This window comes from Filicampus tigris, chromosome 13, assembly GCF_054856515.1.
Source record: "Filicampus tigris isolate MCC_2025a chromosome 13, RoL_Ftig_1.0, whole genome shotgun sequence".
Lineage (NCBI taxonomy): Eukaryota > Metazoa > Chordata > Actinopteri > Syngnathiformes > Syngnathidae > Filicampus > Filicampus tigris.
The window spans coordinates 3,873,748-3,891,602 of NC_141229.1; the positions used below are offsets into that span (position 1 = coordinate 3,873,748).

Below are 17,855 nucleotides of genomic sequence, written 5' to 3' on the forward strand. Positions count from 1 at the left end.
CATGGATGAGAAGTTATCATAGCATCCAGTCAGGATTTTATGGAAAAAGAAAATGCACAACCAACCTTGACAAGCACTCAGAACAAATAAAGTAAAAAAAAAAAAAAAAACCTGCTCATTCATTCAAATATTTAACTCAATTCACTGCCAAAGACAAATTTGTCTTGTCACATTCTAACTTTCAATTCACTTACAAAGACAAATTTGTCTTATCACATTCTAACTTTTTTTTTTTCAAACGTTAGAGTCAAAGAGGGTCTGAAAATGTCTCGCGGTGAAAGAGTTTTAACAAGCATAATGACACATCACCTAATTCTTCACAATTTTAAATGTTGCTTTTTACATAGATTTGTTCCTGTTTGTTGGGCAGGGCAAGACTGGAATCCCAAATCTGAGGCAGATGTGCTGCCTGAGAACAATTTTATTCAAGAACAGCCAAGCAAAGCTTTATCATCATAATATTTGGAGCATTTATGGCTTATTGTTGTTTTTGACAATTGTTTTCCTCGCCCATGAGCGAACTGAAAGCGTGGAGGGTCTTGATTCTAAAATAGCAACGAATGGACTTCAGTTTGGAATGGCTAACGTAGGAAACAGACGTAAGAGAGATAGGGGGCGCTCTTGTCCACTTTCTACAACTTCATAAGTGCCTTGATGTCGTTAATGCGCGCCGTCTTGCGGTCGCTTTCCACAGAGCCGAACGCCGCCTCCACCAGGTCCTGCTTCTGTTTCTGGATCTTCACCATGTTCTCCTCCACAGAATCTTTCACGATGAACTGCAGCACATATATTTCAGTCAATATTTTTTTCTGATTTGAAAACAGAGTTTTTCTCCCATTTTCCCACCTTAGTGACAAATACTTTTCTCTTCTGACCCAGACGGTGGCAACGGTCGATGCATTGCTCCTCTGTCGCTGGGTTCCATGCCTAAAGAGACACAAAGTTAGCTGGGAAATATTGCCTTCAAATGAAACACAATTTTAATTATTTTTCCTGTTTTAATTTTTTTTCCCCCCAATCATTACCATGCAAAATTTCCACAGAAATGACAGGAATAAACGTTCGTCTTTACAGATAAGGTGAAAAGAATCAAAATGTTACTTTTTGTCAAAACGTAAGCAACCGACTTGACATTTTAAAGACACAGCGGTTGTTGTGCCCATTGTTCTCTCGTCCACTCCGGTCGCTGAGCCCTTATCCAGCCGTCCCTTGCTATATCACGATTCACTTTTTGCTGTTTCATTTATCGCAGATTTCTTAGCATATTTATTTGTATCAAGGGACTTTGTGGTTATTGTTCCACATGGACTGTTACGGCAAAGCAATAAGCCAGTGCACAAAAGACTGACGTAATAAAAGAAGCTAAACTGCAACGTGTTATTTTTGGACTTTTTGTAAAAATACAACTTTATTCTAATAAAAATACAGCTTAATTTTAGTGAAAATATAATTTTATTCTCGCAGAAAATGCAAAGTAAAAACACAACCTGTATTAATTTTTGTTAGAAATCAAATACTTTTTCACACATAAATATTACTTTATTCTTGTAAAAAGAGGACTTTATTTGCTTTGTGGTGATTATTATTCAACACGGAGTGTTACTGCAATGCAAGTGCACAAAAGACACAATGTGTCCAAAGTTTAGGATAATTTCACGCTTAATAGAAGAATCCAATGTCTTAGTGCAATGTATTTTTTTTTTTGTATTTTCTGTAAAAATACACCTTTTTTTCTAATAAAAATAACCTGGGGGGGTGTAACCTTTATTCCTGTAAAAATACGACTTGATTTTTCATAGATGGACTATTTTATTTTTGTAGCAATATGACTTTATTCCCCTAAAAATATAACTATATTCTCATGAAAATACAAATGTATTTGAATGAAAATATGACTGGGGAAAATACAATTTTATTTTCATAAAAATAGCACACTTTCCCACACACACAGTATACTCACAGGGTCCATGAGGAAGACTTGGGAGGCGGCGGTGAGGTTGAGTCCCACCCCGCCGGCTTTGAGCGACAGCAGCATGATGACGGGGCTGCCGGGGGTCGCACTCTGGAATTCTTGGATCACCTGGGTGCGCTTCTTTTGGCTCATGGTGCCGTCCAGGCGCACAAACCTGAAGCCGTGCTCCCTAACCCGCATAACATCACACATCATATGATGGTAGCCTTTTGGACTTGATTGACAAGCGGACCTGTGTCTGACTGTCTATGTGTCTGTGTGTGTGTGTGTATGTGCTACCTGAGCGGCGTCTCCAGGATGGTGAGGAAGCGGGTGAATTGCGAAACCACCAGAGATTTGACGCTGCTGTCTTCACGCCGCAGACGTAGCAGGTTGCCAATCAGCGCTTGGATCTGCGCAAAGACAGAGCGACTACATTGAAAAGCCAAATGGGCATGCTTCAGAATAGTATAGCTTTTTTCTTAAAATAAAACTACTTGATGCTCATAAAATTCTGCATTTTTCTAAAAAAAAACCCATCTTACTTCTCATATAGACTTTTTTCTTAAAAGACAAACTTCATTCTCATTTTAAGACTTAAAATAAAAAACACTTTATTCTTGTAAAATTGTGCCTTTTTCCTCAGAAAATAATCATCGTAATATTACACTTAAAAACAACTTTTTTTTCTTAAAACAAAATCTTCATTCTCGTACAATAAGGCACTATTGTTTTCCTAGGTTTTGAACCATGCGACTTAAAGGTGCAGCTATTTTGTGGATTTGTCTTCCACCGCTAGGGCGGTCTAACTGGAATTACAATACAATTGCCATTAACGGGGATGTGAGTGCAGGTGGAGGAGTTCCTGAAAATACATTTTCAGCCACTGAGTGCAGAAGCACCCAGTTTGAAAACTGAAAGAACAAAAAAAAAAAGATATACAGTATACACATATATGTAACGTTCTCAGAAAATGTATTTTTTTATATTTCAACTTTTTAAAAAAATCACAAGTGTTATTACAACTTTTTACCCCAAAACACAACTTTATCTATATTCTCAATAAATTACAAACGTATTCATTCTTATAATATTGGGACTTTTTCCATACGAACATAGTTTATTTTCATAAAATTATGCCATTAAAAAAAAGTAAAAAAAAGATAGTACTTGTACTTTTAATTTTAATTTGTGGTTGACTTTTTACACTTGTGCCAGTTAGGAGTATCACGCTCATGTTCGTACACGCAGATTTCTCTCAAGAGCCTTGGGTAGTGTAGGCGTTCCTAATAATCACATTGCGTCCGGTGTGGTGCGTTACCTTGGAGCTGGTCCTCCACTTGCCGGGACTTCTTCCTCCAGTCTCTTCTGCCATCTCATCCTGTGGGAACTCCACCAGCTCGCTGATCTTGATGTCACTCCGACACAGAGGGCAGCGGGCGCTCTCCTGTATTTGCACAAGTAAGTCTGTCAGCATACCGGGAAGTCAAGTCAAAAGTTTTCTTTTCAATATGTTCTATGTGCCCCGACTTGTGAAAACACGGTATTCTGATTATTATTGCCTTCGTGGAATATGAATTAAGTGGAAAAATCCACCCATTTGTATCCATCTCAGGGGGCAGCCATATTGTCCTGTACAGCCACCTACTGTTGACTAAAATTGACATCAGTGTTTTCTGGGTTTGGTCAGGTGATGTTCGCAAGGCGAGCCCACCGAAAATGTGATGTCAATTTCAGTAGTTCAAGTCAAGTCTTTCAGAAGTTTTAGTCCTCAAACTGGTGACTCGACAAGTCTGACTAAAGCCTGCCGCCGTGAGAAAACGTGATGTAGGGCGTACCTGTTCTGTGCCGATGACCTGTGCGATGCAAGGGCGGCAGTAGACGTGGGCGCAGTGCGTGATGACGGGCAGGCGCACCGAGTCCAGACACACGGAGCACTCCTCATCCGAGCCGCTGGCCAGCACCACGCGCAGCTTCTCGATCAGGCGCTCGCGTAGCTCGGCCGGCGTGGCCGCCAAGCCTGCATGAACCATAACGGTGAACTGAGGCCACGGTTGTCTTTACTTCGTTGTTGTTGTCTAGCAATCTACCGGTCACTATTTTCGTAAAATGACAAGTTAAAAAAAAAAACAACAACAAAACGTAACTTTCCTTTAAAAAAAAAAAAAAAAAAAAAAGGCTACTATTATAAATCTGAAATTTCTAAATTAAAAAATACAACTTAATTCTTATAAAATTACAACTTTTTATAAAAAAATCTGTTCTTGTAAAATTGCAACCATTTAGAAAGAAAAATACAATTCTCATAAACCTATGACTCTAAAAAAACAAGTATTGTGAAATAAACAATATTTTCATGAAAATAGAACTATTTTAAAATAAAAATATAAATTCTCATAAAGTTAAGATCCAAGACTAAAAAATACTGTTCTTGCACAATTATTTTTTGAATATACTACTTAATTCTATTTTTGTAAGAATAGGATTTTTTTAAATTTGACTTTCTATTCTTGAAAATGGCAACTAAAAATATTAGTTATTCTTATCATACTTTTTTGCCTCATAAAAATATCATTTTATTCTTGCAAAATTCTGACTTTGTTCTAACATTAAACATGATTATACATGATGTTACAATTCGGCCCAATTATAAAATTTGTTTCATAATAATCACACATTTTTTCTGATAAAATTATGAGTTCATTCTCATCCAGTTCCCATTTTATTATCATAAAAAAGCACCCCCAGAAAGTTTTATAGATTTTATTTCTATAAATAAAAAAATTCTGAAGATCACAAGATACAAGTTTGTTCTTAGAAAATGACGACTTACTTACACAACCAAATTTATTCTTGTACAATTACCATGTCGGCTGACAGTTGCAGGAGGTGCGTACCTGCATCTGAAGAGGTGTTCGCCAGCAGGTCTGGGTGGCAGCAGTGTTGTCGCAGCCTCATCAGGATGGCCAGCACATCTGCGTAATTCCTCAAAACTGTCCCTTCAGCAACATATCTACTCCAAAAAAAAAAAAAAACACCCAAAATACCATTAAGTATGGCTGTTTTTTTATCGATGAAGTGGACTTCATTTGTCAGGATGAGTTTTGTTTCGTAGAATTTTCTTTTTTTTGCACCTTCTATGGTTCAAAACACATCCATGCTGACATGCACTGCTTACACTAACAACATGGTTGTGAAGACAATGGAGATCGCTATATCTAACGACTTCCCCAACCCAGTCGATAAAAAAAAAAAACAAAGCAAAACGTGGTTGGAATAATGTCATTGTCATTTTTTTTTTTTTTTTTTTAAATAAGCGACGTACCTGCCAATGGTGTGTCTTCCTTCGTTGTGTGCCAGCTCGTACTCCTCGCGCTCCGCGGCGCTGAGCTCCACCTGCTCCACGCACACGCTCTTCTCGGGCAGCGTGACCAGCGGGCGACCGTTCACCTCGCTGCTTTTGGTGCGCCGCAACGTAATGCACTTGACCAGCGTCTGCAGGTTCCTGACAAACAACATCATTGTTGGCAATTGGACATGGAATTTGCTCATCTACTGTCATTTTTAATTCAGTTGAATTTTTTTTTCTTCTACAAACCTAAAAGGAAGTTAAGTCCCAAAACTTCTCTACAAATTATATGCGCCCACACTAGTCTACTAAAAGTGGCATTCTGATTATGATAATATAATTTTAATGGCTGTGCTTCCTTCTAGTTTTGAACTTCCAGCTGTCACAGCCTTGTCATTTCATTCCAGGTATTTGCTTTAAGGACCATTTGATTGATTTTGAATAGAAAATCCTTTATAAATCAGGTTTATAAAAGGTTTCTGTGGTGAACACAGCTGAGAAATAAAAGTGGCCTTACTGCAGGCCGGCTCTGTCTCCTTGCGTCACAGGCCTCTGGATGACTCGATTCCACCACTCTCTCACGTCAAACGGCTTGAGGCGCAGGAAGGCCAGCAGCATCCACAGGTCCTTCACACTGTTTTGAATGGGCGTCCCTGCATGGGGACAACGGACAGGAAACGTAAGATAACGCACGAGTGCCGCCGCGATGGCTGACAATTGCACTCAGTCGAGCGCAGACCTCCGCCACGGTCACGGTGGAATATTCCAGATTGCAGTGGTCTGTCTATCAAGTCAAAGAATACTCGGCAAAGAACAGCTGAAAAAAGACAGATTTTCAGGCATTGGAACAGAGGTTCAGAACATTCAGATTCTTGTATCCCATTCAAATATTTTTAAAGGAACTGAATAACAGGAGTTCTGAACATTCTTTTATCCTTTAGTTCAGGATGTTAAAAATTCTCAAAATGTGGGCTCCCCCAAGTGGTCATCTTAAAACACACCGAATTAAATGTTTTATCTGTTAATGCTAGAGTGACTGATATTTTTTTATAATCCAGTTCAGTTGTATTTAACTTTGAATTACTGTATTTTACGGACCATCAGGTGCACCGTAATAAGAGATCTCAATGAACGGGTCTATTTAAAAAAAAAAAAAAAAAAATACATAAGACGCACCAGGTTATAGGGCGCATTATTTTTCTGAAGCAATATATGTTATACTAATTATACCGTATGTTTATCTGATAGATTTAGCGCTATTATGCTAACTCATCTTGGGCTGCGGATGCAGCATTAGGCTAGTAGGACTACATTTCCGATGATTCTTCGACCCGGAAGGAGGAAGTAGTACTAGTTTTGGGATGACAAAAACATACTAGATGCGAGAATGCGAACATCAACGTGAAAGTAAATAGGAAGGAATTTAACCTTACGCACACATACTGCAATCATATACAGTAATCCCACATTATATTATTATATTATATACTAGGTGTAAAAAACGTTCGAGAGCCACTGCTACATGCGTGTGCAAGCGTGTGTGCTTGTGTACCGGACAGAATCCAGCGTCGCTTTGCTTTGAGGTCCAGAATGGCCTTGCTCATCTGCGTGTTGGGATTCCGGACCACGTGGCCCTCGTCGAGCACCACCCTCAACCAGTTGATGTCATGCAGGGGACTGTTGTCATGTAGACTCCTGTTCTTACTCTGAACACAAAGGTGCTTGCAGTCAGACTGTGAATGAGCCAAAAGGGCCACCAATAGAGTGCTGAGCTCTCCCCAAGGCAACAGCAACAACAAACGCAAAGGTCCACAATTACGATTGCCTATGATTAGAGTTAAAAATAGGGCTGAACGATGTAATCGTTTTCTAATTGAAATTGTGATTGAGGGCAACGTGATCCCAAGACAATTTATTTTCAAACTCATCTAACATTACTTTTGAAAATAAATTACAGATTTGATGCACATATAACAGACTCTCCATAACTTCGATTGACAACCCATGCTGATAAACTTAGCTCCTTCATTCCGCCTCAATGCCGTTCTGTACAGAACAGCGACAAAAAACGAAAAAACGTGGCAGGTGGGGGGGAAAAATGCTAACAGCGGTGTAGCAGTTACCGTGAAGTCGGCGGCGAGCACGTTGTAGGTAGTGAGCACCACGTCCTGAGACGAGAGGAACTTGGTGCTCCTGTTGCGGTCGGGGCCGTGGTACATGTACACTTTCAGCTTGACGTCGGCTCGCACGTGCTCCTCAAACTGGTCCTGAGAAAACACACACACAGGGATGCACGCACACCTTTCCGTTAACCCCTCTGGTCATGATTACTAGTGTAGCTGGTAGCCACGTTGATAGCTATGCCTACCAGCCAATTGCTGAGCACTGACAGCGGGCATACGATAAGAGTCGCCCCCGCTGACACGGCTTCTCCAGAGTTCTCTTTGGCGTAGTAATCAGGAGCTGTTAAAAGATAAAACATGACAGGTTCTAATTAAGACCATTCAAATATGTGCAGCAACCTCTTTTTTTTCTTCTTTAAAAAAAAAATCTGATTTTATGATTTTAATCCTCTTGGCCCTCTTCCCTCCACGATGCAGGAAATAAAAAAATGTCAACACTAGCACCACTGTTGTCATTTGCTAGAGGGGTCGAAAAAGTCACTAAATATAGTGAAAACATTGCTAAGCTGGCAACACCTTTCAACAATTTAACATTTTTAGAGCTCCAGCAGTCCTGTGTGGAGATGACAACCATATCTGCAGCACTCCACCAATCAAGATACTTCGTAAAAGGCACATGGCAGCCCGTGTGGATTTGTCAAAAGGCACGTTAAGGACTTTCAGACCATGAGAAAGAAAATTCTGTGGTCTGATGAGACAAAGACTGAATCCCAGCCGTCATGTTTGGAGGAAACCAGGCACCGCTCATCACCTGACTACTACCATCTCTATGCTGAAGCATGATGGAGGCAGTATCATGCTGTGGGGATGTTTTTCAGCCGTTAGTCTAACGATTTCATTCGGTTCAATTTGATGCACTTTCATCATTTAAATAAAAAACAATTTTCCGATTCAAAATCATTTTTTACCACACCCCTAGTATTTAGGCATTTTCGGTTCCCAGCATGTCCGGTGGTAACGACTCACCCAGGACGGAGCTGGCCTTCTTTTTCTTCTTGGAGGAATTCGTCTGTGACGGCGGGCCTCCGCACAGCACAGAGGCAAAGTCGGCATCGTCCAGCAACAGCGGCGCCTCTGCACGTCACGTTAACACGGAAAGTTAAAACATCAGACGCAACTATTTGCATTAAAACAGACTTTATTACACTTACCGTGTTTTCGCTTGGTGGTTTTTGTTGTTCTTTTGCCTGAAATGATGGAGCAAAGTATTGAAACCTATGCAGTTGCCGGGGATAAAGTGGGTTAAAATTGAGGGTCCCACCTTTCTCTGACATCTTTGCTGTGTCCTTTACATTTGAGGAAATATAAGATCCCTCCATGTGGGCCCTGGCACATGAACAATTATGTTAAATTATAGACAACAATGGATTTAGGGTGCATGCTCAAAAATTCCACAAATCAAAGAGTGTGCAAAATTTTGTACCGTTTGGATAGGCCAGGTTAAAAAAGAAAAAAGCGAGGATAAACATTGTCAAAACCCTGAATTTCAAGTTTCAGCCTCGACACTCGATCCGACACAATTTTTATTTACCTTTATGTCAATGCATTTTAAATGGACTATTTAAGAACGCTTCTGTTTTGATTTCCTAAATTTAAGGGCAGTGTTATTGCTGAAACAGGGCATAATGTCACACTGGCTCCAATAATATTAAACTTTTTTGATGAACAATTAGGCCTACTACGTTAATGCATTTTAATGCTGGTTATGATAGTGGCACTTTGAGAGCTAGGAATTTTTTTGGGGTACTTAGTGTAAAAGGTTCCAGGACCACCGCATTAGGTGAAAGGTGTGTATTCGAGGGGACGACAACTGCACGTAAAAAGCTACATTTTGCTCCACATTTTCACTCTGGAATTCAGCTCTGACAACTATGTGTAAATAGTGTACGTTACACATACATGCTTGAGCGTAGACCGTGAGCCACCGCGCCACTCGGTCCGGCTCCATCCGCTACAAAGTGACAACACATTTGGTCAGGTTCTCTTCCGCAAAAACTTTGGGATTGCTTTGAAGCGTGTGAGTCATACCTTTTCCAGGTGACGGCTGCTTCTGCTGCAAACAAACACAACATTAGAAATGGCACACTGCTTTGCTAATCTACGGTTTGAATGCTTATCGCGTCACTTACGCGGTTGTACACGGGTAGGGGCTTTCCCTCGCGGAAGTTGGTGAGGATCAGTGCGATGGTTGTTAGCGTTTTGCCCTGGGGAAGAAATAGAGTGAATCGCAGTGTTGTTCCAGACCCGCCCACAATAGGTGAAAATCCACAATAGAGAGACCTCAAGAAAGGGTAACACTGATACATTTAGATGGTGATGCAGTGGGCAAGTGACGCCACTCACCAGTCCCATGTCGTCTGCCAGTATGCCGCCGAGGACCCTCTCGGGTATTTCCTTGGCCGAGAAGCACGTCAGGGTGTTGTAGTATAGTTCGCCGCGCTTCTCCCAAAAGGGCGGCAGCACACACTTGTTCTCGCGGGCGCACATCCACGACAGCGCTTGCCGCTGGTGGGGTAGCAGTGGTGTGGCTACAGACTGTGGAAACAAGGGAGAGGCAAATGGAGCAGTGCCTCATATTTTATATTGAATACAGAGTTGTTGAATTCATGCAAAGGAACGATGCTCCGGTATGCTTTTATATTTAATATGCGTGATATATTACAAATAACGGGGGTAAATTGTGGGGAAAATCCAAAATATGAAAAAGATTGAAAAAAACAAAACAAAAAAAAAGCTGAGTAAGCAAATATGCAGGGATCCACTGTAATTTTCGGTAGATGGCAGACAAGTCTTAGTTGCACTTACACTGGACCTTACGATACAATGTGAGTAGGCCTAATAATTTTGGGGGGAATGATAAGCAGGACAAACATAGTACCCCAATAATATTAACGGTTGTGGAAAAATGTACAAAATGAGTAATGTTCGTTTGCTGTTCTGCAATTTTGTGCTGCCCTTGAATGGTAATTGTTATGCAAGAGAGGAAAAAAATGGGTGAAAAAATTCAAACCATTTGTTGTTGGGTTAGGATGGTTGAACGTTTAGACATGTAAAAACCAAGGTGTATAATCAAAAATGAAATGTACCACGAGCACGTCTTTTGTCCATACGTAATTTTTGTCATACTTCTGGTTAGGCAGCACATCCTAGTAGGCTATGGCATGATACTGTAAACACATACCACCTACCTCAGCTGCTTCCTTTTCGCCATCTTTACTTTCCAGCAGGCCTTCGAATAGGTTGTCAAAGGCGTTCTTCAACTGAAAGAGTTAAAGACACCGTTTAAAAGGTCATCGTCGCATCAACAAATTAGTGCCGTGTAGTTTACCTCCTCTGCCGTGAGAAGGACAGTCATGCCTCTTTTATTCAATGCCATCCCAGCTCCTGAGCTACACAGCTTCTGATTCGCACCTGAGTTAAACCACACAAGAGTAATTGGCATCTATTGTACACAAAGCGTATATTGGTCCAAGAGGTGAGTGTAGTTAACGCCACCTGTGTTAAGTTTGAACCCATAGCGTGCCAAACGCTGAACGACCGCGCTCTTGTTCTCCTCCTTCCCCCAGAAGGACAAAATCACAGGCATGGAGAATTTGTTCTTTGTCCCAGAGTGCACCACGCTGAGAAAAAAAAAGTGACAAAAAGAAGAGCATTCAAACACATTCAAATTCACATTCCAACTTCAATACAGTCAGCAATTTGCATTCTACATTACACTTCAAAGTCCCATCTCACCCTTCTACTTTAGCCAGCTTGTTGTCCATGATGTGCGCCATGGCTTCGGCCAGCTCCTTCCTGATGTGGCCAACTTGGCTGCCGTAAATGTTGGCGACCATGATGGCGTTGCGGTCGAACAGGTTATGGGGCTCACGCTTCAGGCCAACCATTTCGCCTTGGTTCACCTGTGCAAAGAGTGATGCCGTTAAGGTGGTTATACGTCAGTCGGCTGTGTGCGCAGCCGAACCATCCACAGTGGGACGTAAAGGTGGTACGGTTTGGAATTGCCCATAAACCGTCTCAAATCTACACTGATATGATCACACAAATGCAACGCCTTCATTGCTCTCGTCCCTCCCTTCCTCTATTATCCTTCTTAAAGATTGACTCCCCCTACAGGAGCGCAGCCTGGGTTTTTTCAATCCTCCTCCCTTATGTTTTCATCTGCAAAAACAGGGCACTGTAAGAGGTGACCCATATTAGCATTTATAGTGGTTCACTTTTTTTTTAAGGATTGTGAAAATATCAAAGCTTTATGAGGGTACAGTCTAATTCTGGACCAGATTATTTCCATTGATTGACTCATGGGATAACGACTTCTTTTCTGTGAGGTGTTGTGTGTACCAATGTCATATTATCAACTGAGGTTAACTTCCTTTTATACATGTATGACTGTATGCTAAAAGGTAACTGATCCATTAATCTACATTGTTTTCTTTTTTGGGCTGTTTGTGACAGTGTAGACACTGGAACACATGATTTCCATTAATAACTGATTCCTACAGAGCAATCTGTAAGGGGTTTTCAGTTTTATTTGCTTTTTGTCCATGCATTTCATTTTGAGCAGCTGTGATGTCATTTTCAGTGGACAGCAAGTGGCAAAATGGCTGCCCCTAAGATGGCTAAAAACGGGTGGCATTCGCTGCTTAATTCATGTTCCACAAACACAATATTAATCAGAATGCAATGTTTAGACTAGTGGGGCTGCATAGAACATGTTACCGTCAAGAAAATGTTTGACTTTCCCAATGAAAGAGCTTATATCGGTTAGCCGATTCATCAGTCAGAGCTGTGACACAGAAGTGCCAACTACACTTGCCGGTTGCGCAGAAGAGAAGCAACTGTTTAGAAATTGACAGTGCATTATTGTTGTGCTTTTATGAACAACAAAATAGTTCAAGTGAAAATTGCTCATGCTTGGGAAAATGGTTTGAAATTACAACCATTTCAAAGTGAGCATTTGAATGGGCTCCTTGGCTTATTTGGTTGTTTTTCACTAAGATCATCGCAATTGATAACTGACCCGTTTTATAATTTTGTGGTGGATTATGATCACACAGTTTGTGCTCGACTTTGAAGGCTCTACTGTACTTTTTGAAGCATTATATAAGTTTAAGAAGGCAGGTGGCCTGGGCATATCTAAACTACAGTGGGTAAATGGGTTGAGAATGATAATTATTGGAGTGGAATGAGGGGAACAGAGCATGTATTGACCACTTTAATAGTGGGTGGGTTTCATGTGGAAACTCACCACCCCGCTGTAATATTTGAGGCCCACTACAGAGCCCTGCATCTGGCCGAACAGCACGTTGCCGTCGGCGTCCGGCTCGTCGGAGGCGGCGGCCCGGATGGCCTGGGAGAGGCTGTTGTTCTGGTCCAAGCGGTCGGTGAAGAGGTCCACCTCGCTGTACCTGTCCCAACTGAACCAGCTCCTACGGAAAGCCATTCCGCCTGCACACATGTTTACACATATAAATTCAGTGAGTGGAGAAGGTAGGAAGTCAAGGAGGGCTTCCAGCTCCGAATGGGACGGAAAAACTGTTGAAGTCCGGACTAACCTAGCGGCTCTTATTGAAGGCGCTGTGTGATTCGCGTATGGCGGCTGAGGGGGGTTAGCGCGTTCGCCGCGTTAGCTTAGCACGCCGGTTTGATACACGGCCTTGTTTCGCACGTTTCACAGCGAGTCTGACTCAGCTGGCGACAAGAGTGTGCGGGGTGTTTGTCATGAACGCCTTCCCGACTTTAGTGTCGCCCCTGGCTTACAGTCGACTCCCCCCCGCCTCCCAAAGCAGCATCGACGTGTGTGATGATGGAGGCTCTTTTACTGTTGCGTTTGCGTACACGACGTGACGTCAGAGCAAAACACTTCCGCCAGCCCAGGCTACATGGTTTTAAAATATTACTTTTAACACAGCACCCCATGTGTTGATAATTCATTAGCAACATGAAATGCAGTTCCAAAAACTATCGTTCTCACAATGCACGTATCGCCGCATTTAATTTGTACATCTTCACCCACCATGCCACGAATTCTGTTTGCTATTTTCCGACGTTGTTTGAACGCAACAGACTGTTGTCGGTTTACGCGCCGTTCCGCTTTTCCTACGGAAGCTGCGACGTCCAAATTTGCACGACATTCCGCTTCCTTTCCACGCAACGGCTTCTTCCTCCTCCGGGGCTGAGCAAAGCGCCAACGCAGGGAGAGGTCAGGGAGAAAGAAGAGGGACAGAAAAACGATACACGATACCGGTTTTAACAGTTTCAGTGCACCAAAGAAGCGAAAATTCGGCGGTCTTTTTCTTTTCCGTATTTTGAGGCAAAGAACACGGGGGCGGAGTCTGAGGAGTTTGATTCAAGTGCATCCCGTTTTTTTTTTCTGTGGTTGACAGTGAACCGGTGAGTTTAGTATGGTTATTCTCTCGTTTACAAGTAGCGCGTTTGTGTTCACCGACACTGAAACGCGGAATTCCTGTCCTGTGGCGTGTGAATATGTTGTTTTTGAAGCATCCCTTCTGATTAGATTGACATCTTACATGTCCAATAATACTCATAAACGTATCTACCAGTCTGGGGGCACAGAAAACCAAATGTCATCATCAAGTTTGTCCATTTGGACCAGCACGGCCATAACATTGTTTTACATTCATTTACTGTATTTTTTTTGTTTGTTTTTTTACTGGGCAAAAAAAAAACTGAAGTCACCAAGATGGACCTTTTTTTTAAATTAAAGAACGCCAAGTGAGTGTGATTATAATTGCTTGCAAAGGTTTTGTAGTTCAGAAAGACAAGTTTAATTCTCCACGTATATATTGTTGGTGAACACCATTTTGCGGTGAAAAATGAACAAAAATATAAATTACAACATTGTGGCAGGGGCGTGCAAAGTGTGAAGCCGATATGCCCTTAGTACGCCCGTCGACTATCACCTGGGAGTGAAGGACATAAAGTCTGAAAATCATCCGTCTCCGTGGTAGCTTCCTTTCGCAAACCTCGGTAGATTATTTCAAAAAACGTAATTGACGAGTATAGTCGTAATGGCAGGGAACGTTTGGATTGTAATTGACGAGTACTTGTGAATCACAATGACTGTGTGAGGTAATCATGGTTACATACCGTTTCGCTCTTTGGGTTGGTGTAGTAGCTATGAGAAAATTAAGATCTTCCTGTAACCACCTTGTGGGCATTCTACAAAGTTTTGCTGGTCCGTCCTTCAGCGGCTTGGGTACCGGTACGTCAGTTAGTTCATCAGAAGTCCGTCGATCCGTCAGTCGATCCGTCCTCCCACCCCCAAAAAAATGTCAGCAAAATGGATGTCCGTCACTGACAGATGCAGTTAGTGACGATTACGCTGACGGACGATAATCCACTTTCGTCAGTGCTTAGTCCTTCATTTAAAAAAATCTCCTTCAATCGTCAACAAAACGGGCGTCCGTCAGTGACGGACTTACGTACTTATGCTCACCTCTGCACCTCACGCTCCCGTGTCTTTTTACAAACTAACCGCTCAAGCTCTTCGTCCCTCCCCTCAAACTAACTGCTGCCGCTTTCGTCTCTTTCGTCTTCAAACTGACAAAGTCCCGATTACGTAACCTTCTTCAATGCAATCCTCCAATAGAACAGCAGGGGACACAGTAACCCAAAGAAATATTTAACAAATAGTTACATAGTAATATTACAACCATATGTATAGAAAGGTGTTATTATTACAAAATCATAAACTTAAATTCACAGCAGTCACTCTAACACCAAAATAACAATGACCTATGTGACTACTATTGAAAATAATAACGTAATCATGTAATTTTCCGTATAATGTCAATTAACATTTCAGTACTCAACTCCTTTGACTTCTGTATTTCAGTGCTCTGCCGACAGTCAAGGCTTGCTTTGCACTAGCACTACCAGTTTCTGTACTGGATGCCGATGAACAGATGGCTGGGTCTTTTCAGACGGGATATGCACTTGGCTACATTTTTCCTCCCTTTGATTTTCACACAGAATCAAGTCTCCACTGTACACCATGTTAGACCACCCTTTCAGATAAATAAAGAAGTCATTACAGCGCCAAGCAGCCTTGCAGAGCTCCTGTAAAATGCTAAAGAAAAATCAAGCGTGTTGGCATCAGGAGAAATAAAGAAAAATAGCAGAAGGCGGGAAAAAAAAATAAAACAGCCAAACTTGCGTTGAATTTGATTGTCATTTGCTGTCATTTGTGAAAGGAAAAAAAAAATTGGAAAACATTTTTTTGTTATTATTTATTTTGGAGATTTTCAAGCCATATTGCCCAGTCTAGGCTACTGTTTCACCCCAGAATCCGTAAAATCGCTGTGTGGACTTGGTCCCCCCATTCTGTGTTGGTGTTGTTCATACAGAACAGCGAAATGGGCAAAAAGGTGATAAATGCCGGCTTTTGCAGTGTTGTGCGGTTGAATAACAGGATGTGGAGGTGAGCGGCCTGGCTGTGTGTTTACACTTGAGTCGTGACTGGAGCAGTCACAGGAGTCAAGTCGTTGTGTGTGAGTGTTTGTCTTTCAGCCTGTGCTGAATGTGAGCGCACAGGCGTCATCGCTCCTTCCAGGAAGTCCTCCACACCATTTCCTTTTATAGAAGACCAACAAAAGAGCCTGCGCCGGCCACTTCCTGTAAACAGCTTGGTGTTTTGTGTGTGAGTGTGTATTGCACTGAGAAATAGTCAAAATTAGGGCTGAATCAAATTCAAACGTCAATTTACTTACATAGCCCGGGTCAAAAAACTCCACCCGCTGACAAATACTTGCTAGAATGGTGAGGAGGATTCCTAAATGCAGTGAACCCCTAAAAAGCGAAAATCTCAAAAGTTTTATTATTGCCTGTAGTTGCCACAAGATGGTGGCAAAGGACATTTTACTACTAAACAAAGCTGTGGCCTGAATTGAAGCCCCGCCCCTCAGTTCGACAGGCGTTAGGCTCCACCAGAGGACACCAAAGATGTATTTCATGTGAGACATAGCTTCATTTCATTTAAATTCTTATTTTTGCAAATACCAAACTGAATATGTGGAGCTTCATTTTCTCACTACCCACTGTGCTTTTGTAAAATAGCTCCTCTCTGTTCGCTGCCATGTTAGTGTAACAGAGTTCTACATTAACAGTGGCCTGCTGCCACTATGTGACTTTTTAGGGACAACTGATGTTCACTGAGCAACTGGGACGGTACAGATTTCATAAATAAACACAATGAAATCAATATCTACATCAAAAAATAATAATATTTTGAGTTATCGACTTAAATGTATCAATAATTATTTATCTTTTTACCGCACTTTGCACATTTTTTGAGAGGTTAAATCATTCCTTAAAGAGGAAAACAACCCGCACATTTTTTCAAGAATATGCTCCCAGCAGGCCCACTAGATGAAACACGGCATTCTGATTAATATTGCGTTTGTGGAATATGAATTAAGCTGCAAAATCCACCCGTTTTTAGCCATCTCAGAGGCGGCCATTTTGTCATTTCTGTCGACTGAAAATGACATCACAACAACTCAGGGCTCAGGTAACGACCAATCACGGCTCACCTTCAGAAAATTGGTCGTTACTTGAGGCCTGAGTAGTTGTGATGTCATTTTCAGTCGACAGAAGTGACAAAATGAACACGCCCAGAGATGGCTAAAAAACGGGTTATTAACTCTTATCCCACAAACGCAGTATTTATCAGAAAGTCTTGTTTCAACTAGTAGGCTTTGCGTAGAACATATTCTTGAAAAAAAATATGTTGATAAAGGGTTAAATAATAGCATAAAGGCAGATATTTATTGTAATTATATTATATCATAAATATACAGGATCAGTGCTGGTTATCTATACTGTATATGTATATATATATGTATATGTATATATATATATATATATATTTATATATATATATACATTTTTATTCGTAAATTGCCCAATTTCAGCATCGGCTTCAAAAAATAAATATCGGTCGGGCCCTACTCATATCATTCATCTGAAAATAGGGAATGACCATTTCTCTGTGTGTGTGTGCCCTGGAGCTATGGAATTCCATCCGGGCCCAGGCAAGAATATACTTGTCCGGTGCACCGTCGCTGTGGAATGATGCGGCCAGCTCAGACCTGCCCTGCACAAAGTGTTAAGGTAGGGGGCTGGCACGAGACAAGGCGCTTAGTGGTAGGTAAACGCAGCGAAGGGAGACGGTCGTGGAACTAACACAGTTCTTTGGATCTTCTGTTAGACGCAGAAGAGGCATCAGAAGGTTAGTGATCGGTTGCGATTGTCAAAGATGAGGTAAATAGTATCTGTGGCGTTGTCGCGGTGTCTGTTTTGGCGTTTTGGATTATCGGGATATGAGGAAGGGCCTCCTTGGAAAATCATG

General features: G+C 41.6%; 2 protein-coding genes across 9 annotated transcripts in view; one reads left to right on the forward strand and one right to left on the reverse strand.

Annotated features, from left to right (window-relative positions):
- Positions 1-19: 19 nt before the first annotated feature.
- On the reverse strand, positions 20-15,031 carry hltf (helicase-like transcription factor). 6 transcript variants are annotated; one of them, XM_086050435.1, is made up of 26 exons: positions 14,943-15,031; positions 12,732-12,931; positions 11,219-11,385; positions 10,979-11,103; positions 10,812-10,894; positions 10,672-10,743; positions 9,827-10,018; positions 9,613-9,687; positions 9,512-9,536; positions 9,383-9,434; positions 8,745-8,809; positions 8,635-8,670; positions 8,450-8,557; positions 7,669-7,763; positions 7,424-7,567; positions 6,853-7,006; positions 6,040-6,117; positions 5,818-5,953; positions 5,277-5,456; positions 4,849-4,964; positions 3,790-3,971; positions 3,273-3,398; positions 2,252-2,364; positions 1,961-2,141; positions 847-927; positions 20-776 (listed from the first exon to the last, which is right to left on the reverse strand). In XM_086050435.1, the coding sequence occupies exons 2-26, from the start codon at positions 12,924-12,926 to the stop codon at positions 633-635; spliced, it is 2,925 nt and encodes a 974-aa protein (XP_085906561.1). In that variant the 5' UTR covers positions 12,927-12,931; positions 14,943-15,031; the 3' UTR covers positions 20-632. The 6 variants fall into 6 exon arrangements, with proteins under 6 accessions (XP_085906561.1, XP_085906559.1, XP_085906562.1 ...); XM_086050433.1 differs by lacking the exon at positions 14,943-15,031 and adding an exon at positions 14,594-14,936; XM_086050436.1 differs by lacking the exon at positions 14,943-15,031 and adding an exon at positions 13,039-13,318 and having other exon boundaries at positions 9,512-9,533.
- The window catches only part of LOC147137188 (serine/threonine-protein kinase PAK 2-like), a 15,584-nt gene continuing 10,406 nt past the window's right edge, over positions 12,678-17,855 (forward strand). Inside the window, exon 1 of one of the 3 annotated variants that reach the window (XM_086050443.1) lies at positions 12,678-12,960. The gene's annotated coding sequence lies outside the window, so the exon portion shown is untranslated. Of the gene's footprint in view, positions 12,961-13,545; positions 13,877-17,599; positions 17,736-17,855 lie in introns of those variants that run through there. The other 2 variants (XM_086050441.1, XM_086050442.1) reach the window with 2 other exon arrangements.

What these genes read in the sequence shown, in the direction of transcription:
- hltf (XM_086050431.1), bottom strand. Translation starts at nt 12,941, where the DNA reads ATGTGTGCAGGCGGAATGGCTTTCCGTAGGAGCTGGTTCAGTTGGGAC. An exon ending in AAGCTGGCTAAAGTAGAAGG is followed by an intron (nt 11,104 to 11,218) that starts GTGAGATGGGAC and finishes TTTTTTTCTCAG; the next exon opens with CGTGGTGCACTCTGGGACAA. An exon ending in TGGGTTCAAACTTAACACAG is followed by an intron (nt 10,895 to 10,978) that starts GTGGCGTTAACT and finishes GGTTTAACTCAG; the next exon opens with GTGCGAATCAGAAGCTGTGT.